The sequence below is a fragment of the Protopterus annectens genome, chromosome 14.part0 (assembly GCF_019279795.1).
Source record: "Protopterus annectens isolate FY-2018-M chromosome 14.part0, PAN1.0, whole genome shotgun sequence".
In the NCBI taxonomy this organism is placed as follows: Eukaryota; Metazoa; Chordata; order Ceratodontiformes; family Protopteridae; genus Protopterus; species Protopterus annectens.
The window spans coordinates 616,221,060-616,245,139 of record NC_056748.1 but is presented as its reverse complement, the minus strand read 5'-3'; the positions used below and the strand labels follow the sequence as shown (position 1 = coordinate 616,245,139).

Here is a 24,080-nt window from a genome sequence, read left to right as displayed (position 1 = left end):
AGGACATTTATAAAATCATATTTTATTTGCATCTCAGCTTATTTCAGGATGCCACAGGCTACGTGTGCCTTATGATTCAGCCAACTAGAAAGGAAGATGCTGGCTGGTACACTGTGTCAGCTAAAAATGAAGCTGGAATAGTGTCATGCACTGCAAGACTTGACATATATGGTAAGTTATGATAACACATAAAGCCCAAAGAGGACCAGAAGTGTGGTGATTTATCATTCATTTTATGTATTTGAAAAATATTTGTGCACTGACATCAAGCCATATGGTCAACAGTAAATCATCTGAATATGCATACACGTAGCTCTAACAAATACAACCATTTGTAAAGAATTGAACAGGAAGCACCTAAACAATAGATCCATATTGAAAAGGAACAAGTACCTATAATTACTTTTGAATTTACTGTTGGCTGTCTGGTCACCACTGTTTTTTTAAGTCTGGCAAAAATATTCTGAGTGCTAATGCCACCGAGGACCCAAAACTGGTTAAAAAATGTATTTATTAAACAATTTTCATAAAACATTGAGTGATTTCATCCCATGAAAGAGAATTCATTTAAATAAATTAATCCCAGCATAAGAGCAGTATATACTAACCATACAGAAATTTCATTGGTTAATTGTTGATTTATAAATTAGATCACTTTTTCGTAAAGAAACAAGAATAACAAGATGAACTGATATCGGATAATTAATCTTCTTTACGAAATCTTATTCTTATGCATATTATTACTGATTATAACATTAGCAAGTGCCAAAATGTGATAAGCAATAATAAATATGAAATTACAATTTGTTAGCCCCTAGATTTAGTATGGGTGTTATAGACACATTTTTGACCAACCTAGGGGGAAAGGTGGCTCCCAGTCTGAGCTGCCAATTTATTCCACGTAACTTTAAAAATGTTTTCCAATCCCCCCCCCCCGATGTCCAGTTTGATTTTTTTCCAAAAAAAACAAAGAAAAAATTGTTAAAACCATTCCATTCTGTGGAATGTCTAAACAGGGAAATGTTTTCATTTTTGTTGGCAACATTGTTGGTATGTTCATAAATGTGGATCCCTATAGCACACTCTGTTTTGCTGACATTGAATGCTGTGTATCCTGAACATATTGCCAGGTAAACAAGTTTGGGTGGTACACTTCCCAATCTTGGAATATTATTTTGGTTTTCTTAATGTTCCCAAGAACCATGGTATTGCTGGGCTGGGAAAATCAGTTTGTATTTAACTGCAAGTTTGCTAATCAGCTCCATTTATACCTAATATTTTTAGATGACATCTTCATTTTATGGGATCGTGAAGCTGAAGAGATCCATTCATTTGCTGAACATTTGGATACGACCACCAAATATTTAAAATTCACATATTTCTGCAGAAGAAACAAGATAAATTATCTGGATACACTCATCTTCCACACACCAGCATGTTTTAACTCTAACTATTATAGGAAGAAGACCTTTTGTAATTCTTATTTACATTCAACCCGTTGCCACCCCTTATGGCAGACAAAGCACCTAGTGAAAGGACAAGCCATTAGGTTGGCACATATGATATCTCAAAAGGAAGATGTGAGGGATGAATTATCCAAGTTGAAGGAAATCTTGTTGGCAAAAGAATACCCCAGTCACCTCTTGGACAGTTTGCTTTCAAAGTATATAGTGAATAGGGGAATAGATATAAACCCCTTTTAAGAATAGGATTAACAGAATCCAAACTTCTGAAGAAACAAAGAAATATGAAAAAGCACTAACGGTGAAACACAACGAATTTTCTAAAGAAATCAAAGAGATTATTAAAAACATTTGGTGCATTTTTAAAACTAATTCAGATCTATTCCAATTAGTGGGTCCCAAACCTACATTCATTTCTAAAACAGCACCAAATTTTAAAAGTTTAATGGAGAACAAATGAACAGATTTTTTCTAAAACACTTAAAGTACTGCTAGGTGTGGATGTTGTAGACAGTGCACATACATCATAAGGGATCAAACCTTGATGCTTGGGAACATTATGAAAATCAAAATAATATTCCAAGATGGAAACTGTACCACCCAAAGAGTGTTTTTTTCTGGAAATTTGTTCAGGATGCACAACACTCTTTCAGCAAAACTGAGTGTGCCCTATGGACATGCATTTCTGAACATACCTATGATATTCCCAACAAAAATGAAAACATTTCCCTGTTTAGACATTCCACATGGTGCAATGGTTTTACCAAAATTTCCTTTGTTATTTTGAAAAAATCAAACTGGACCCCCGGGGGGGGGGGGGGTAGGAAAGCATTTTTAAAATTACATGAAATTAATTGGCAGCTCAGACTGGGAGCCACCTTTCTCCCTGGGTCGAATGAAAATGTGCCTGTAGCACCAGTACTAAATCTAAGGGCTAACAAATTATAATGTCATGTTCATTATTGCTTATGACACTTTCATTTCATAATCAGTAATAATGTGTATAAGAATCAGGTTTCCTAAGGATGATTTGATGTGAGTTCATCTGTTTATTCTTGTTTCTTTAAGGAAGAAGTGATCTAATTTTTCAATCGACAATTAATCAATGCTCTTGAGTGGAAATTAATTTATTTTGATGAAGTCTCTTTTATGGGATGAAAGCACTCAATGTTTTAGGAAATTTTTTTAATAAATACATTTTTAACCAGTTTTGCATCCTCTGTTGCTTTAATTCATTTTGGTTTTAACTTTTATTTTGTTGACGCTGCACAATTTATTCCATATTCTGAGGGTTCTCACAATAAATTTATATAACGTTTTATCTCACATAGAGTACTACAGTATAATTATTAGATAACAAGCCTTTAAGTGTGAAATACATTGTTGTTATTTTTCAAAGACAGGTGATCTTTTGGAGATGTTGAATTACACAAATATCTTATTAAATATGTATCAACTGAGTGTCTTGCAATTCAGAATAGACCATTCAGTACAACGCATTCAATGCATGCAGGATAACTTTGCCTATCAGATGTAAGATAAAATCCATTTTTAGGGAATCATGTAGTCAAGAGGTAGAGTGAAGTTATCTGGTGAAATAGCTAATACTTTGTTCATTTATTGATTTTATAATAAGGTATATTGTCTGGTCTGGTCTGAAAAGCCTTTAATGATGTGTTCCAAGCATAAGGCAAGGGAAAAAATAGAAATATTATAAAATTCACTGGAAGTTCATTACAAATGTATAGGATAATATTAAGAATCATGAGAAAAAATAGCATTTTTATGCAATGACATACATACAACTTATGTAAAAGTAGTGTATCTGATATAGATATTGAAAACATGAACAACTGAGGAAACCAGAAAATACCTCTAACTTACTTGAGGGGAAAACAGAAAGAAAGTATTCAGTACATGCACTTGCCATAACTCATAAAATATTATACCCGATATAAGAGAGGCTAGCAGGACAAAGTCTAAGAATCAAAATTTGCTTGTACCAGCAAACCATAACCATCACCACAAAAGAATTAAAAGTAAGACCCAACACTCAGCCTTTGGGAAAAACGTGAAGAACCACCTTCAGCAGACATTCAAATGCAATTGTCAAAATTCTCTGACTTAAAATCCTATCATAACTGTGTGATTAGATGCTGAGGGTCAACATGATAAATATAAATATTTATTTATTTGTCTCTTGTTAATTGGGTTAGTCCAAATGGGCCAAGGGCCCATTTTCAGTTGAGAGCTGAGGAGAAAAGCCCCAAAAGTACATTGTAAGTAGAACAAGATAAATATTCATGACAAAAAGTACAGTGAAAACATGATAAAAGAGTACAATGTAAAAATATACAGGATAATAAAGTACAGTGTAGAAACATACATGATAAAAAAGTACAATGTAAAACATACATGATAAAAAGTACAATGTTAAACATAACATAAAAAAATACAATGTAAAACATACATGATAAAAAGTACAATGTTAAACATAACATAAAAAAGTACAATGTAAAACATACATGAGAAAAAGTACAATGTTAAACATAACATAAAAAAGTACAATGTAAAACATTCATGTAAAAAAGTACATGATACAAAAGAAGTGAAGCATGAGTAAAATAATATGCGATAAAAGGAATAATTGATTAAAACAGTGAAGGATAATAAAGAAGAAGAAGAATAAAATGACGGAAAGAGCAGCAACTAAGAAATTTAAAAGATTTTAATCCGCTACTTTAAGAAAACGCGTGTATATTTTTTTCTATTAAAAAACACTTATACTGAAATTAATAAAATTCACAATTCTTCCTTGTTTTGGAAGATGCATTTTTAACAGAGAATTTTACACCCCAGACAAATTAACTAAAAGTAATAAAACTGGGAATAACTGTGGATGTTAGACATGCAAAGATAATATGGAAGCAAATTGGAACCACATATTTGTGAACATGTAAGTTACTAAAAGACTACTAGGAACAAATACAAATATTTTGTCAGGCATTGTGGACTGATATATCTTACCTAACCAAAGGTATGATTTTATATAACAAACCTGAGACAACTTGTATTAATAGTGATCAACTTCCTCTCATTTGTTGTATTCTAGTTATAGCCAAGAAAATAATTACAAGAGACTGGTCAAAGGACTCAAAGCTGAAATTTACATATTTCTTATCATTAGTTAGTGAGGGTCATGATAAAGAAATTGGCAAAATAGAAACACTCAAAAAGATATAATTTTTAAGTTCTCGACAAATGTCTCACCACAGATGATAATGCCTCATTAAATTAGTGAAAATGATAGTATATAAGTAGAAAAATGTTCCCTATAATATTCAGGCAATTATAGTAAATAGCAGAACAAGTAATATTATGAAAAAATAATAGAACATGGTGTAAATATTTAAGTTTTATTTTACCTTTTTAGAGAAAAAATAATTAAGATATAAATTGCTGTTTTTCCATGAGTGTAGCAAACTTGTTTGTACTATTAGTATGTTTTTGAATATCTATTATATATGTGATTATACTTAGCTAATAAAATATTTGAAAAAAGAAGAAATAAATCTCAAACTCATCCTAAAGACTCTGAACATTTCGTTGATCCAGCAGAAAGATTGTTTTCCATGAAACCTGGTACAGAACTGGACTATCTAGACCTATAGAAAAATCTGTATCAAATGTTAAACACAAACATAATATAACACCCATGCTCTGTTTTAAATGTGGAAAAAAGTCAAATAGCTATTTTTTTACTGTTACATGTGTAAGAACCATGCTGCTAGTGATGCTATGCCTATCGAATATGATAAATTATCTGCTAATATGGTTGTAACTGTATTCTGTTGCTATAATAGTGGACAATTAAGTTCATTTAATGTCTTAGTTAATGGTGGGAAACAGAATGGAATGATAGATTTAGGCAAACTGGCCAGTCCTTTGGCGGGATAGTATACAGGCTAAAAGAAAATGTAGATAAGAAACAGTATACTCTTTCTCGAGGATTAATGCAAATGGCATTTGGAAAGGTAGTTTGCCATGCTATTGTCATTCCTAGATTAACACACTGAATTATATTAGGAAAATAATTTTACCATGTTAAACACTTACGGAGGCAAAGGGAAAAAGGTAGTTCTTTTGATATACCTCCCTGTCAGTGTGGAAAGGGGAAGTGGCAAGTAAATAAGCCTTCAGGTGTGCCTCTGCCTAACTTAATAAAAGGGGAGGAGCAGCTACCAGGTATATTCAAGTGTATGAATTAAAAAAAAGATCTAAAGTACAACAGTTTGGCTAGAGACAGAAACAGAGAAAAAGATGCACTGAAAGAGACATTTTGGCCTATTACTATGAAAGGGCAGCTTGCAGGAATAGAACCTGAGGAGGGGAAATTTACATTCTAAACTATTGCAGCCTGCTGTGAGAGAACAACCTGCAAAGCAGAATCATATAAAGGGAAGAATGTATATACTAAAATATTGCAGCCTGCTATGACAAAGCAGTCTGCAAGACCAGAGCAGAATATGGAAGAATTCTACACACTGAGACAGTGCAGCTTAAAAATGCTGCAAAGCACAAAGTAGACATGTTATTTCAGCCTGATAACAGTACAAAAAAGTGTGTGAAAGTGTTGTTATAACTTGCAATGTTGCACACCAAGGAGTTGAAGTGCATAGCAGAACTAGAGAAAAGGAATCACTATTTGAGACTGTGTATTCTATTGGAACACAGCAAGACTGGAAATGTGCAACTTGATTTAAATGCTAAACTTTCTGTCATACTAAAACAGAACACTCTAGACATGGAAAATTCTAAGCAGCAGGTGGGTGTTGAGAAGGAGAATTGTAAGAAAAAGGGAAAGTTCTCCAGAATAGTTAGAGGGAGAGAACAGTACCTGTCAAGAATTCTAACCTCACAGAAACTTCAAATAAGGGAACATTCAAGACAACAGGTATCTATAAGTAAGAAAAAAGTATAACTGAATATATATCCTTTGCAGAGGGAGAGCAATCAAGAGAAGAAAAATAAAATGAGAGTGTGGTGTTCACTCACTCTGAGATAAAGGCTGAGATACATAAAGGCGATAAATAAGGTGGTGTACACTGAATGTCAAGATAACTTTGATCAAAGCCCTAAAGCAATTCTTACTGAGACAAGATACAGGAACTGCAAGCAAAAGAAATGGGATTTATATACATTACATTCATGAAGGAAGAAAAAATAAAAAATAAAAGTGGAATAGAATAGTACCTGGCACTAAACAATACTGTAATGAGTTACCATTTATAGGGGTAGATTTAGACATTGAGACTGCATTGCCTGTATCAATAAAAGGGGAGGCAGTAACTCCTACCTCCTGCTAGTCCAAAGTTGAGGAAATTCAGGTTAGCAGACCTTCAGATAACCTGGTTAAATGTTAAGAAGACACTGTGAGAAGATAACGCTTTGAGCTCAGCAAGGGAAAATATAGCTAAAGTTGCAGGGAAAGAAGTTAAACAAAGTGATTGTACTTTTTACCAATTCTTTGAGTTATAAAGGGCACTGAGTAAGTAAGTTTGCAGTAGGAACAGTGGGATTATAAACAAGGTTGCATGTTTTGACCAAACCTCCAAACAGGTAGGTAGCTTATGTAGTCAGTGTAACATATTCATCAGAAAAACAAGTCTAATTCTGAATGACATGTTGAAGGATCAGAAGACTTGAGCAATCCAAAATGATCAATAGCCCTGTGATATATATTGCAGACAATATGTGCAGAGGAATGGAATATGTGGTACTTGTAAAGAAATCACCTCTTTTGTACACCTGTAGACATTAGAGCCAAAAAGGAAACTCTGATCTAGACAGGCTATCTGTTGTAACTAAATGTGCAGTTGAAATATTTCAGTAACCTGAATGCCTTCCATGTTTCCTAAGGGCCAAAGAAGACTTTGGTTTTAGGCAAGTAGAGTAGTGTCTTCATGTCAGGATAAAAGGTAATTTAAGCGCACAACACAGGATACATCATACAAGTATAAGGACCAGGGACTTTAATGCTAGAGATCAGGTATTAGTCTTGGTGCCAGTTCTGAAGGTTCACAGAGTTATAAAGAATGGTAATAGAAGGCCAGAAAAGATATACCATATCACCATTCTGCACATTGAAAGGAAGCACAAACCACTGTAGTTAGCTTAGCAGCAGAGATTAATGAATGGTGGAGAAAGCCAAAGTTACTACTTCCAAATTTGCACCAACCCTAAGAAGGGAGAAATCTCAAAGAGGGATGACATTGTTGCAATGGGACAGAGCCTCTAGCTGCAAGCTCTTATGACGCACAATTGGCAATTGCAAAAGGGTGGAAGTGCACTACAAAGATTCTTGGATTATTTTAAGAAGTCATGTGATATCATGGCTTCCTAAATGGATATAATATATGCTTGTGTATGTTTGTGTATATGTATATATTGAATAGCAACTACTGTATGTTGGCACATTTACACTGAAATACAAATGTTTACACACTACTGTGAACATGCAAACTAAAAAAACAGTGTTTTTGCAGTGTGGCACACACCCTGCTAATTATATATGCAAACTCCAAGATGGCACAGTCCTGGGGAAAGGGCATATTGCCTAAGTGCAGGGATTGTCTGTTTTCATGCATCTGTTGACCATCTGCATTGTTGATCAAAGTGGTGTGTTGACATTGTAGAGGTTGATTTTACCTAAAATCTACCAATATTAGGGAAACTATATACATACTATATACATACACACTCACATACATACATATATATATATATATATATATATATATATATTATATATATGTATGTATATATATATATATATATATATATATATATATATATATATATATATATATATATACAGCAATATTTCCCAAAGTTGAATATTTTAACATCTCAATCCTAAAATGTTGAAAGTCAAGGTATTGAAACTGACAAAAAATGCATGCATGTTTTGCAAGGGGAAAGAAACCCCTGCAGCCCCCACACCCTCTGCTACTTATATAAACCAACTCTGTAATTGCAGTACAGTGGGGAAAGGGCTAATTCCTCTATCCGTATTGTCCAATGATTCAAAAAGAAGAAAGCTGATAATTTATGATCATTTCAGTTTTGATGAACTGTATGGACTTGTCTCTATGAAAAAATGTAATCAAATTCAAGAGTGCCTGAGAAAAATATTAAACAAGTATTATAAGGGTTGGGAAAAGGTACTGGTTATGCAGGAGATGCCTCTTTTCTAATTAACAGGAAAACAGGCAGACTAGGTAGACCGTGTGGTACTTATTTATCATCACACTGTATTTATCTATAATTCCATTACTTTTGCTCTGTATGTGTTCCTTGATATTATTCTGCATACAGCATATCAGTAGACAACTGGTAGTGCCGTCAAAATCAAGTAAAGTTTTTCTCAGCACACTCTGAAACTTCACAGTATAATTAAAGCATTGCTTGTTTTATGCTACCTGTTAGAATAAGCATAATCTTGTATTCTCTTATTAGCGCAATGGCATCAGCAGATTCCACAGCCAGTGAAGAAGGTTCGACCCAGTGGTAGCAGATATGCAGCACTCACTGGTCAAGGACTGGATATCTTATCTGCTTTCCCATCAGCTGATAATCCAACAGTACATACTTCCTTTGATGTGGTTGAAAGTGAAGAACTCTGAATTGTTTTTTTCTTTTCTTTTTTTGCAATTAAACTAATCAATGAACAGAACTGTGGAAAATGAGAGGCACAGCAAAGAGAACCTAGGTTTGCAAATAACCTGTTTTTAATCACTGTGCTGCCGCAAATGTTGTAAATTATGTTGGATGACCTGCAAGTTTAGTATTTACTACACAGAATGATAATGTAGAATGCAGTGCTACCTTTTCAGTATCATGGTTTTCTCCTTGAATAAAAATTTTCACAGCTTTATTCAACTAAAATATCTCACTGTCGCTTAGTGAAGGCCACTGTTCCATGATATTGACTATAGAATGTCTGTTCTAGTTCCATAAGTGTTACTCCTCTGGTGTGTTGAAAACTTTTAGATAAGAGTAAATGTGCATTATTCCCATTTAAATTATGGTGTGAGTGAATTTGAGGACTTTGTGGTTGTATGAAGACTATGTAAGTCAACTGTAAGCAAATATCACTAAAACACTGTTTAATAGTATATTGAGACAGACTGTACTACAAAACATGTAACATATTAAAAACTTGCATCCTTTGCACTTTAATGAAACACTTTCACAGTTTTGGCTCCTTCCATTTTACTTGTGACATGGCATTTATTATGAATGTTTGTATGCAATGGCAGTTTGTCACTTGTTTTATGACAGTGGAGTATTTTGTGAATATATTACTTTTCCTGAAAATATTAGATATCATGAATATGGAATTTTTTCAATTTTCTAATTTTGAAAGCTATGGATTGATTGGTTTTGTTTCAGCTGACAACCCATGAGCTGCAAATTTGGAAATATGATATAGTTTCAGTATGCACTTAGTATCTGAAGGAAAACTTGACATCACCTTTTCAAGTACACTCAAATGCAACAAAAGGGTTACAAAGAGTAAAACTGTAAAAAGTTTTTTATGTTAGGGGTAAGCAGACCACCCTTCTTTTCTACATGCATTCCCAGCTAAATTTTACAATTACCTACTGGGCCGCTGCAACAGAGAAAAGGGATATATGTGGGTTTTGGTAAACTCCAAGTATTTTCCTTTTGCCGTTGTTCAGAAATAAATAAAATGTCTTCTCTGAAAAAATGTTAAAACTATGTGATTCATACACTTGCATGCTGTAAACCATGTCCTTGTTACATTACTTTCAGTTAAATGTTCAGTAAGTGACAATATTGTTTTCCATTTCAAGTATATAATTTTCCCAATGGACAGTCAATTGCTAGTTGTTTCCCTTCGTTTCCTTGTTTCCTTCCTTTCTCTTTCTCTCTTCCCTTATTTTTTCAGCCTGTCCCATAGCTGGGATTCACTTAACATAAAACATAAGGCACTTTTTGCATAATAGTGTACCATTTTAACTATTTCTTCTAGCTATTTGGAGAAGAAAAATAATCCTGTCAATCTCAAAACTTGCCTGGTATGGACCAGGTCATTAGCAACTGGCCATGTTGCATGCATCACACCATTAAACAGATAAGCAGCAGTGTAAAACCTACTATAGTAAATGTACAGACATTAGGGATTCAACCCAAAGCATGAGCTATTTCACTTACATCGCTGTGATATTTTATTAATCATGTAAACGTTTACACTGGAAAGATACACACACTCTTCCTGATTACCTTCTGCCTCACCAGTTTTCATATGTTTTTTCTGATTTTAATGATGTAGACAGTACATATGCATATGAGCTGTATGATAAAATGCTCCCCTATATCTATATCACACTAATGCAATACATAATCTTTACATGCAGGCACAGAAGCGCATAACAGGAACTATTTAATGTATATGCATAGTGCCAAACAGACCCATTCTGGAGATGTTCTAGACACCAAAAGGAAAAAAAAGACACTGTGATTAAACTAGTATATATATTTTTTGTTACAGTGTAAAATATTTCTGACTATCAATAAGCAATCTCAAGTTAAATATAACTCTTGCTTCTTTGTTGTTTGAGGGATAACCTATACAGTAAGAAATGAGAAAATGTAATATGAAGGACAGAAAGAAAGAAAAAAATAAGGCTTATGAGTAAGTGAGCTGGCAGCAGAGAGAAAGACGGAAAATTAAATCACAGATAGTATGGGCAGTGGTACAGAGAAAAAGCAGGAAGACGACTAAAAGAAAAGAATGTTCTCATTTTCAAGCACCCAGTAAATGGGACAATAGCAAAAGTTACTGTACAAATACTGATAAACATGTACAACATTGCCTTCTGACTGTTTGAAAGTCAAAATTTCAGAACAAAGCTATAAGTATACACAACAGCTCAAGTGCTACATATGCTCTTAAGTAATTACAGATTATACTGAATGATAAACTTTACTCCAAAGAGCCCTGTGTGACACCAGGCTGCTTGTGGTTATTGGTGCAAGTGAGAGGACTTAATTCTACAAAGCATTCTGAATGTGTTATAATGTTGAAGGAAGGAAGCACACATAGCCAAAGATTTTGAAGTTGCAAATCTGTAAATCATATACAGTGCCAACACAGACAGGAAACATACTGGAATTCCAACATTTACTTTATAAATGCATCTGCCACTTTTTTATATATCATGTCAGCTAATGGCAGTTGTGTTAAGGCATTGTAGACGAAGTATAAATCCTTGAAGGAGAATGGTATGGATATTTTAAAAGGCATGAAGAAATGTGGTTGCAAGAAAAGCAAGAATTTAGCTTGTTACCTTATTAGGTTTATTTATTTATTTATTTAACATTTGTTAACCAGGGATGTCCGACTTGGACCAAAGCCAATTTTCAACAAAGCGGAGGCCCAGGAAGAAATGCTCTAGATGCATATCATTGTAATGTGAGAGGAAACCAGAGCACCTGGAGGAAACCCACATAAATGCAGGGAGGACATGCAGACTCAGCACAGAAGGCACCCCAGCTGAGAAACAAACCAGAGAATGTCTTGCTGTGAGGCTAGAATGCTGCTGCTGCTGCATCACTGCACCACCATAGGTTAATCTGTGTTCTCTGAGTTCCTATCTCACATGAGGTACTTCACCTTTGTCTATGTGTTGTGTGTTCAGGCTCTTCTGCAGTTATTTAGAACATACCCTTATGTAGCTTTGTTTTCTTTCTAATGAATAATATTAATAATAATAATTCCATCCCATATATGTATTGCTTCAGTCGAACAGCTAGTTAAACAGTCAACATGGTATATTTAATAGATGACATCCATGCCCCTGTTGAAGTATTTACTTTTCTTAAATCTGTCTGCGTGTTTCATAAATGTGCAGCTTATATATCTATACTAATATGATGAGAAATTACATGGATGTCTACTGAGTTATGCATTAGAGAAATAACCATAATTGTAAACAGTGTATTTCTGAAGTTTCCTTATTAGTACAATTAGCATCCCATCCAAAAAGCTTCTGTTGGCTAAGCTATGTTATGTAATTACTAGTGTAGCTGAAAGGTTTTGTTTGAAAAGATTAATATACTTAGAGAAACCTCTGGTACCTGATACATCAGTGCCAAAGCCAGACTCCACAGCAGAGCAATATTTTAGGCAACTGGTTGATGAGTAATCTAGTCCAGTAACCAAAATGTAAATAAAATAAATAAATAAATAAATAATACACCTAAACAAAGCATACAGAATTTTTCATTGCTATCTCCCTGGCCAGTAGGCACATCACCTTGCTTCACTCTTTTCTCTAAGCATTTAAAGCTGAAAGGTTTGTTTTATCAACATAAACAAAGCCAAATGTATACCAAACTTAGAAGGACCAGTGGTAGTACACAGAATCTTTCAGAGGTCTGCTGGGTTATTTCCTGCATGCCATTTTAAGGCTGTTCAAATGGTTGTTAACCTATCAGCATATCAAAATAGTTGTTATATGATCTGTAGCTATTGTCTGAGGATACAATTGCCTCCACCCATTGTGGAATCAGTCAGAAATGTTGGTTCTTTCTGTAGGACCTCCTCATTTATTTATGTTTGCTATACCTTTGCAGATTTCACCGGTATTCTTCTGATTTTGTTTTGTGTGGCCTACCATTTTGTCTGAAGATACCACAGTGACTGAATCTGGTTTCATTACCTGTACTAACCCATTCAAAAAATATGTCAGTGCTGTTTCAACAAACTGTTTCTTTTATCTGGAGTAATATAAATATTCATTTAGTTTTTTTTTTTCATTATAATTTTCACTGGTCTGAGTCAGACAGGTTGCCATTTTCAGTGCCTTCTTCAGTTTAACAGGTTAGTCAAATAGTTCTTATGCAACCTCATACAAAATACTGTTACACAATAAATTTAGACTAACAGATACAGTAGTCCCCTTATGACACACACACACACACACACACACACACACACACACACACACACACACACACACACACACACACACACACACACACTTGGGTAGTAGATTTCTGTCATTATTTACCTAAAAATTGTCTATATAAAGACACTTAGTTTGGGGTGACTTTCTTTGTCTCATGCTCAGTTATAGCACTGCAGCTTTTTCCAGTTGTATTTGATGACAAGAAATTGTGACCGAGACAGAACAGAAAAAAAAAGCATTAAAGGCACATTCCTAGGAAAGATGGCTTAGATACTTGTTCAGATCTGAACAGATCTCATGGCTACACATTTGATATTGTGAAGGAATTAGGTTTTAATACCCCCACATGAAGGAGATGATACACTGACAGTGTAGTATCCCAGGTAGGAGCTGTGTCAGACTACAGGTGCAAATCTCATTCAAATGAAGGAAAAGAATGAACTTCTGCAGCCATGCAAATAGTGTGGAATATGAAAACAGCAGTATTATGCTAAATTTCATTACATGCATAATACCAGATCAAATGTGTTACTTGGAAAATATCTGTGATGATGCTACATTAAATCTCCCCATACTAAAATAAAATAAATAGTTCAGTAATGATAGGAAGTTACTGAGCTGCTTAAAAGAAAACTTCCGGATGCCTGTATCCAGCAACCAAATGAAAGGGTTAACAACCTTGTTGAAAAAAATATGCTATAACTTAAGCTTTGTTTGACAGAACATTTTCTAACACACATTTGAAGTAAATATTTAGTTTGCTGCAAAGGTTTTAAGTAAGAAGTAATTTATTTTAGGTAAGAGTTGTAGTTGGATCATGCACGCCATGTTTAATGTATATCATAGCTATATTCAGCATCACGTACGCCACGTTTACTGCACATCATAGCTATATTCAGCATCACGTACACCACATTTAATGTATATCATAGCTATATTCAGCATCACGCACACCACGTTTAATGTATATCATGGCTATATTCAGCATCACACACGCCACGTTTAATGTATATCATAGCTACATTCAGCATCACGCATGCCACGTTTAATGTATATCATAGCTATATTCAGCATCACGCATGCCACGTTGAATGTATATCATAGCTATATTCAGCATCACGCATGCCATATTTAATGTATATCACAGCTATATTCAGCATCACACGCACCACGTTTAATGTATATCATAGCTATATTCAGCATGTAGCAACATAATATTTATTAGCTGCATTCAGTACTGTACTATTTTACTGCATAAAACTTACACACGAGTGCACCTGCACTCAACATAAGTTTTCAGCTACATGGTTTCTTGCACTTTTAAATATGTGTCACTGCAGATTAGAGCAGTTGCCATTTAGCTCTGCATGTACTTTTTGTCATTCTGTTTTTCCTCAACTTACTGGTTCTGGGCTCATGCGCTTCATATGTCTTTCCTTTATTTTGAAATGCACTGATTTTCCTTCTGATTTAATATTGTTTCTGACTGCTGTTCAAAAACCTTCTTTCATGGTAATTGTTTTTACCAGAAAATGAGGCTAATATTGGATGTTTCATCTTCTATGTAATATTACCGGACACCTCAAGGTGGCAGAAGACAACCAGATCATGTTGATAACAGTTTCAGTGGGAGGAATACTAGAAACCATAGATGGTAGGGCTTGTATTTTAAGTGCTGTCATAGTGTGCATTTAATAAAAGCAATGTCTTTTGGTGATTTTCCCTAAACAGTTCAATCAAGAACTATAGCAGAACAGATCTTTCAAAATTAAATTAATTCAAGATAATTGTAGTTATTAACTACTATTGCAGCTCTGCCATTAACTTTTCTTACTCATAACACTTTATTTTTGTTAGAGACCTACCTTGACAATTTAATAAATATCACTTGTTTGAGGTGAATATAAAAATACATTTTAGAAAACAGCTATGCATTATCAGTGTTTTTTGTGTAAAAAAATGATGAAATCTGTGTTTTTCATAATTGGGTAGAAAAACATTTCCTATGACAATATCCATTTCTTTATTCTTAAGACAGCTCATACCCATGGCATGCACTCATTTATCAGCTGACACTGCCTATTGAAATAAACCCACTGTTGAAAATGATACTTGTGGTGTTAAAATAAGCATTATTGTATATTAATAAACAGCAATAATTTTAGAGAAAGTTGCAATTTCAAAATCTGGTAACGTAAGCACAGCTAAACGTACGGTCAGTGGTGAGATGTCTGAGACAACACTGGTAAAAAAAAAAAATATAGAGGAGAAAGCACAAGACAATGCATGAGCAGTCTCACCCACTCTTATTCCCAGATGGCACAAGACAACATTCAGCATATTCAGTAGACCCAAAAGAGAAGTGCTAGGGTCTTTATTCGATGCTATTGTACCCACAGCAGCAGTGCGTAAATGCACAGAGAATATTACAAAGAATTCTGCAATAACAGATATATTTTAAAAAACAGATAAAAAGTTGATTGAATACCTCTGTTGTATAGAACTAGTTATACGATAATACTGTTAGTACAATTATTATGATAAGTTATTTCAAATAATCAGAGGACAAAGTCTGGTTTTTCTCCCAGAGTACAATAAGCATCATGAATTCACTGTTACAGTTTTTAAGTGGAAGCATCTTGCAAACTGGGGAGCTGTGCCCTCTACACCCCTTACAGAAAAGGGTTAAGGCTGTGATCTGTAATTCCTGTGGTACGGGGTTTGATTCCATCAGCCCTAATCTGCCCAGTCACTTAACTACACTGGCCTAACCAATTAACAAACAGGTATTGTCATATATATGTGTGTATGTATGTATCTATATATATCTATATATATATATGTGTGTGTGTGTGTGTATGTATGTATCTATATATATCTATATATATCTATATATATATATATATATATATATATATATGTGTGTGTATGTATGTATCTATATATATATATATATATATATATATATATATATATATATATATGTGTGTGTATGTATGTATCTATATATATATATATATATATATATATATATATATATAGATATATATATATATATATATATATATATATATATATATATAGTTACTCCAAGATTACTGCCCTTATGGTGAATATTCCAAGATGTTTCAGTTTTGCAGTGTGTGTGTGTGTGTGTGTGTGTGTGTGTGTGTGTGTGTGTGTGTGTGTGTGTGTGTGCATGCACGTGTGTGTGTGTGTGCATCTATGGGTCTACTTCAAAATATCAAAAACTTATATTATTGAATCCCACTTCATCGAATCTCGTTATATCAAACTCCTGGAGCTATGAAAAGGAACCCCAGGAAAGGAACCACTTAGCCACCATGGTGAACTTTGCTCTTCCTCCACTGTAGTGCAGTCTCGGAGTTGGTATATTTAGTTAGGGGGTTGTGAGGGGGCAGCACCCCTCACATGGGGGTGGGGGTTGAAGCCCCCCATATTGGAGTTTTTGTTTGTTTTGTTGTTTGGGGTTCCTTCTCATAGTTCCAGGAGTTTGGTATAATAAAGATTCCATGAAGTGGGATTTGATAATGTAAGTGTTTGACATTTTGAAGTCAATCCATACACACACACACACACATATATATATATATATATATATATATATATATATATAGAGAGAGAGAGAGAGAGAGAAAGCTCTATATATATATATATATATATATATATATATATTCTCCTTAATTATAAGGTTTCCCCTTAATTATAAAGTTTCCCTATTTCACAGATCACACTTACGATCATCCAATGGCACCTAGGGAAAAATTCCATATAAAATTCATTACTGTTACACTTTAAAGTTACCAGAAAATATTTTATTTATCCTTAGTTTATCAGGTTAGTCCAACTTGGCTAGTATCTCCTTTTTAGGGGAGACCCAAGTTGGTATTTATACTGCTCGGGGAAATTTGAACAGGACATTAGTAAGTAACCATTTGAAGTGTTAGGTCCTGTTAGAGTGAGTCCCAAAATGTGGAGGCTGAATGGCTAAAAGAACAAGCTTAAATATACTAATTCTGAGATGACATTTCTGCAAATATTCCCTTTTCTTTGAGGTATGGCAATCTTGGAGTTGATGTATATAAAAGTTTGAGGGGTGTGGGGGTTTGCTCCCCCTGCAAAAAGAAGGGTTAAAGAGAAGAGAAGAGCAATTTTCAAGATTCACTCTTCTCCTGTGTTTTTGATCTATTTTTTTTTTTGTCTGTTTGACATTTCGGTAGGGAGTCCATAGGGGAACTTCACTTACTCTTTTTGCTAGTTGCTGTGAGATCTTTTACATTCACCTGAGCTACCACCAATTCAGGCAGATGAGGACTTAGTTTAACATCTCTTCCAAAGGATGACACACTCAGGAGTGTAGCATTCCCTTATGGTGCACTAGTGTCAGCAATCCATCTACCTGGTGTTGGAATTGAACCCACAGCCTTCTGCAACCTGTTACACCACTGACACTGCTATATTGTAACAGTCTTAGCACTGCGGTAGGTTTGTAAGCAAGCTTGTGCCAAAAGAAAATAAAAAAATAAGATCATTTCTCCCTACATACAGCCATGAACACACACACACACACACACACACACACACACACACACACACACACACACACACACACACACACACACACACACACACACACACACACAGGCTTAGAATATAGAGCAACATTTTTCTGTATTTGATACTAATAACAGACATCCTTTATGCACTATTTGATGATGTTTATGTTTTTTCCCAGTTGTAATACATTCCAACATGATGACCTCGGTATATAGTCAGTCATATGTACGTACATGCATACGTCAGCCAATCATTCATTCATATGGCAAGAAACACATTTAAAACATCTATTGTAAGAATACATTTATTTAAAAGGCTTTAAATATATGCTTTTTTCACAACTGTATTTTATAATTAACAATGTCAACATGAGGGCATTCCTGGATTTATCTGTTTATGACAAGAAATGGGTACTCCTGGATTTATCTACTTTATGGATGTTAACCCCCGAGGTTCAAACTATATCATTGAAGTAAACCTGAGAAGGCCAATACCTGAGTTGACTCATTGCTTGGTAAGCCATTTTGTCTCAAGGCTTAAGTAAAATGGACCATTTCCACTGATAGTTATTCAGCAGGACTTTGGACTTTTGGGCAAACCACACTGATCATGACTAAAGCCAGCTTTACTTGCAGCTTATTCTTAAATATGTAAGCTGAGAAAAATACATATGGGAAATCCTAATTCAGTTATCAATAAATATCAGGTTATATAAGTATACTGACAGTCAGGCTTAACAGAAACAAGTTGATATGAGATGATATGCCCAGCAAAGAGCATGTGATAAACTACTGAAAAGCTTTAAGCTAGGTTCTACCTTTAGCCCCCAAATACTTCTCAAAAGTTTAATGTTTTTAAATGGTCTACTATCAAAATGTCAAAATTCATATGGTCGACGTTCATTTGGTCAAAATCATTGCATCGACATTAAAAAGTCTACATATAAATGGTTGACACACACCTGAAAACTAACGCTAATGTTTTTGCAGAGGGGCTGTGCTGTGCTGCACCCCCCGCTACTTATATAGTACAACTCCAGGATCATACAACAGTGCTGACAACAGGATAAATCCTTGCCTGTTGTCAACATAATGTTGACAAAAGGTCAATTGCACTGTCTGTCGACCAAATGAACTACTTAATATTAATGTGTCAACCATATGAACGTTAGACCATATGAATGTTGACATTTTGATAGTAAACCCTTTTAAACATATGGTGAGTATGTGGACTTTTTATGGTTTATTTTAAATAAATAGTATCTGAAAAAAGTAAAAGATATGAGGCTTGTTTAATAGCCTGTTATCATGCACACAGATGATACATTTTACTCCATTTATAAACTGGGTCTGTTATAAGAACTCAGTTATCAGACATTCAAGATCAATTTCTTGTAGCCAGGAAGTCAAGTATCTTATAACTTGCACGGGCTGCCACTTATGTTCAAACTTAACTATATCTTTGGGTGAGGTGAACCAGCCATGTGGAGAGAGTGGAGCTGCCCCAGCTCACCCAAACACTATAGCAGAATTCAATCAAGGTTGTCTGATAGCAATAGGGAGGGAGAGAGAGAGAGAGAGAGAGTGAGAGTGGGAGCATAGATTATGCTTTCAGGCAGTGATCAGAAGTGGGCCTTACATTTAGGGAGTTGGGAGTTTTAGGGTTAGGGAACAGGAGGAGAGTTTAGAGTTTGGGACTGATGGGAAACTTCAGGTTTAGGAAGTGAGTCTATATTATATTGTCGACAGGTGAAAATGCCGACTCTGATTTGTTCGACACCAAAATGTCAAACTACAAAATTAGCGAACGGCCAAATCACCAATTTCTTTCCAACGGAAATAAATCTGTTGTCTGCTCTCTTGCACCTGCCCTTTCCCTGAGTGTAGTGCAGTCTCGGAGTTAGAATATTTAGTTAGGGGGGTGTTGGGGGCACAGACCCCCACTTAAATATATTTGTTTATGTGTGCTATTGGTGTTTGGCCAACCGATTTCTTTCCACTGGAAAGAAATCGGTGATTTGGCTGTTCGCTAATTTTGTAGTTCAACATTTTGGTGTTGAACAAGTCAGAGTCAACATTTTCACCTGTCGACAATATAATATAGACCCTAGGAAGCAGGGGGAGAGTTTTTAGGTTGAAGGAGAAAGGGAATTTAAGGGTTAGGAAGCAGAAAGGGAGTTTAGGGTCAGGGAGAAATCAGAGACTTTAGATGTAGGGACTGGGAGGGGAGTTTTAGGTTTAGGGAGACAGAGGGGAGTTAAGGATTAAGAAGTGGGAAAAGGAGTGTTAAGGTTATGGCCATATCAAGAACTTTAGATTTAAGGAGGAGACAGTGCAGTTTTAGATTTAGGGAGCAACTGTGGTCCTTAGAATTACAGAGCAAAAAGGGAATGTTGTGATTAGGGTTATGGATCATGTGAAAGTCTTAGGTTAAAAGTTAGGGATCTGGTAGCACTATGCAGTTCAATAGGATCAGGTGGTGGGAGGGAAAGGTAGTTAACTAGGATCAGGGTAGTGTGAGTTAGGGCAACTGTCATTTAGAACAAGTGGCAGAAAGCAAGGGGGTCGCAAACTACTAGCACATGAGCACTTGTGATATATCTTATAAACTATTGCAGTAACATTTCATGAGTGATAATTCATGGTTAAAGGATATACAAAATGACACTATTCATTGCTATTTCTGTAGTACTAAGGTTTTTGTTTCACTCAAAGCATTTATAATCACTTTCTAAATTGTTGTATCCCAAAATGATCCGATGGGAGGTTACCATGCTCATTTAACACTCGAGGTTGCTGCCTCCTTTATATAATTTTACAGTGTTACAGAATGGTGAGAAGAGCCCTTGTGTGCTAATTCCTGTGTAATAACTTGAATTGAGAGTACTTTGATTTCTCTCTTTTTAACTCTCTTGTGGTAAGAGTGTCTCTTTTTCTTGTTCAGTAACATCCTTTGATTCTATTAGTGATCATCTGCTACACAGCATTTTAAGTTACTTTTAATTGTTAAGCTTGAAATAATGTTAGTGCTTTTGTCTAAACTCAGAGCTATACTTACATCCTGAATTGATAACAAACACATAAAAAAGACTGACTGCAGTAAATAACCAGATTAAAACATTTGATTTATCCTGCAGCTACCATTAATGACCAGCCTAATTACACTACTTAAATGTGTGACAGCTGTTCCCATGTACATCCCTATTTCCCCGAGCAAAGTACATGTGTTAATAAAAGAGGAAATGGTTATGTTATTTTTTTTGTTTTAGTTTATGAAACCAGAGTTTTCCTAGCTGGCTTTGGCAGCAAACACAAAGTAAGATAGCAGGCACTTAGGACAACACTAATATTTAAATACTTACAGAGTGACAGTTTTATGTACTCATTAAATATTTGTTATTTTTGAGGATCTATTCTCTGACTTTGTTTTTCTTTTTTTTATATACACTTAGTGCCTGTACAAATACAGATGCAAATACCTGTACCCTGATCATGTGTCATAAATATGCAAGGGTTGATGACATCAGCATGTAGGCAGCATGTGGCAATGTCACAGAAATCATCAGTTTTTAGTGTATTATAAAGCTTAAATATTTAAATAAATATTTAAAGAAAAATATTTTGCTAGCAGCTGCAAGTCTGGAAGTTGGAAAATGTGCATGAGGGTAGCAACTTCTCTGGTAACACTGACAGGTATAGGTGTCATTTGCAGATGGAAACACTGACAGGTATAGGTGTCATTTGCAGATGGAAACACTGACAGGTATAGGTGTCATTTGCAGATGACCTTCAAAAGGAAGGAAAAGCAACCTGTTCTGAGAAAACTTGGAATTTTGGTGAAGTCATCCTTTAATACCACATGTGAGATCCCTGCACATTTTGTTTCAGGACACATATACCTTCCCACTGTGTTTTTAAATGCTTCTAGCTGAGGAAAAAAGTCTCCGTCTCTTCCCTAATACCATAGCTGCCTTTAAATGGTAATTTAGAAAAAAAACAGCATTTAAATCAGGCACTTCTGCTCACAGAGACTAACATCTAATCAAAGTCTGTATGTTAGAAATAGAAATGCCAAAATTTTACGAGCGTTAATTTAAAATGATGGTCTTCTGTGACTCCTTTCCTTGCTGTTTAGAAATTGTGCTGTGTGTACTGGCCAATATGTGCGCTAAATGGATTTTTTAATGCTTTTAAAAAGAGAGTAATCACTTATAAGATAAGACAGAAAAGAATGGAGGTAGGCAATAATCAAATGTACTATACCTTCACAGTAACTATGTTATCAGTTGCACATATTTGCCTATGTCAAAATATTTGAGATAGTTGTATTTATTGCCTGGGTAAATACAAACACGTACATTCATGCCTGTGAAAAAAGAAGAATGTACTGCATCAAAGTTATATTTTGTAAAGGACTATGTGATATAAAAAATTGATGGTATGCTATTTACATATGCATAGCATGCATATACATTTCCCAAAAGGTGTAACCTCTTATTTCCATGAAGTACTTTCACCTACATACAGTACAGTATGGATTACATTGATTGTGAAGTATAGCAGAAGGCAGGACATGGACATGTATACTAAACTACAAATCCCTTTAAATGAAAACGAAATATTTTACAAAGTACAATTTATGAAATTAGGGAATGGTTTATAGCTTGCAGTCAGAAGTTAGTATGAACAAATATGAACTGCATTGTAATGATTACTTGAATAGCACTACTAACCTGGTATAACAATATCCAAGTAGCATTCACTGTACCTCCAGCTTGGCTAGTTCTAAGAAGCGCATAGTGAATCATGTTATTTGCCAAGGCTTTTTACCCATTTAGCATTAAATGCTTGAATTACGCATAAAATCTCTGCACAAAATCAACACACTCTGTATATTGTAGTTGCATATTGAAACTATGAACATATTATTTGAGTGAATTTTACATATTTTATGTATTTGTTTGTAACAATATTACATTGCAGATAAGCAAAGGCAATTTATATAGAGAAAGCACTGCAAACAGCCTATTGTCTCTTAATAAATACACAATATTTTCCACCAGCTTTCTTTAAATAAAATTTATTGTTTTTTTTTAGTTATGCGTATTGAAGCCTTCTTCTGATACACAGTGCCTTGTGAAAAAAAATGCTTTACAATACGCAGATAAATGTTTGAAATGAAGCAGGTGTTTGTAATGTAAAATTGTTCCTGTTGTAAGAAAATTAAGAAAATTATGGACTGTTAATTTCTTCAGAGAATAAAGTTTTATTTATTCCCCATCCTGAAAGTGTTATCAGAGTTTATTTTTGCCTGTTCAATCTGTGCTGATAGATTTGCTGCTTTTATCGGTATTCCCATAAACTGCATACTGAACAAGCTTGTAAACTGCATGCCTTTATAAGCCTGGAATACTGTCATTATCAGCATGCCGAAAATGACAGCAGACATTTTAAACTGCACTAGATTCTATCCCAAATGGAAATGCTATGCTAGATATTAATCAATAAGTATTCTATTTTATTCTGTTTTCATTAATATGCTATAACAATGGTTTGGAACAAAAAGTGACATAGCTTAAAATCTTTACAGACAAGCTATTATCTAAAGATCAAGTTGTTGCCTCACACGTTAAATATTCATATTTCCAGAACAGTGTTACTCAAACAAAGTAAACGGTGAACTGTTCAGCACAAATTAATCTTTACAGGGGTTACATTTAGTAGATTCCAAGTCTTAAATTGGACTTCACAAGTCATAATCACAAAGTAAATATTATGTATGTGATATTTTCAAACAACTTTCAATATCTCAGTAACTTCTCAAGTTACAAATTCCATCTGACGAATTTTATTCATTCAACTGTGAGGCTTTGTACAAGTTTAAACAGTACTCCTTTGTTGCTTAGTAGCTGGAATAATTAGAAAAATATGAAAATTGTGATAATATAAATTAATAAGTAATATAGTAACAACTATTTAATAACTGTTTAGGTGTACTAGACAGAAGTCAAATGTCACTGCAGCTATGTTGCCCATCATAT

The 24,080-nt window shown here is 34.6% G+C and overlaps 1 protein-coding gene and 1 long non-coding RNA gene across 7 annotated transcripts in view; both read left to right on the top strand.

Annotated features, from left to right (window-relative positions):
* The window catches only part of MYPN (myopalladin), a 2,130,465-nt gene extending 2,114,728 nt beyond the window's left edge, over positions 1 to 15,737 (top strand). For all 6 annotated transcript variants that reach the window (XM_044056370.1, XM_044056369.1, XM_044056367.1 and 3 more), the window contains 2 exons: positions 38 to 171; positions 8,982 to 15,737. In XM_044056370.1, the coding sequence (XP_043912305.1) occupies positions 38 to 171; positions 8,982 to 9,148 (301 nt within the window). In that variant the 3' untranslated portion in view covers positions 9,149 to 15,737. The remainder of the gene's footprint in view (positions 1 to 37; positions 172 to 8,981) is intronic.
* Positions 15,738 to 18,104: 2,367 nt separating this feature from the next.
* Positions 18,105 to 23,319, top strand: LOC122789141. Its single transcript, XR_006362774.1, has 2 exons — positions 18,105 to 21,732; positions 21,768 to 23,319. It is a non-coding gene; the product is annotated as an uncharacterized LOC122789141 (long non-coding RNA).
* The last annotated feature ends 761 nt before the right edge of the window (positions 23,320 to 24,080 follow it).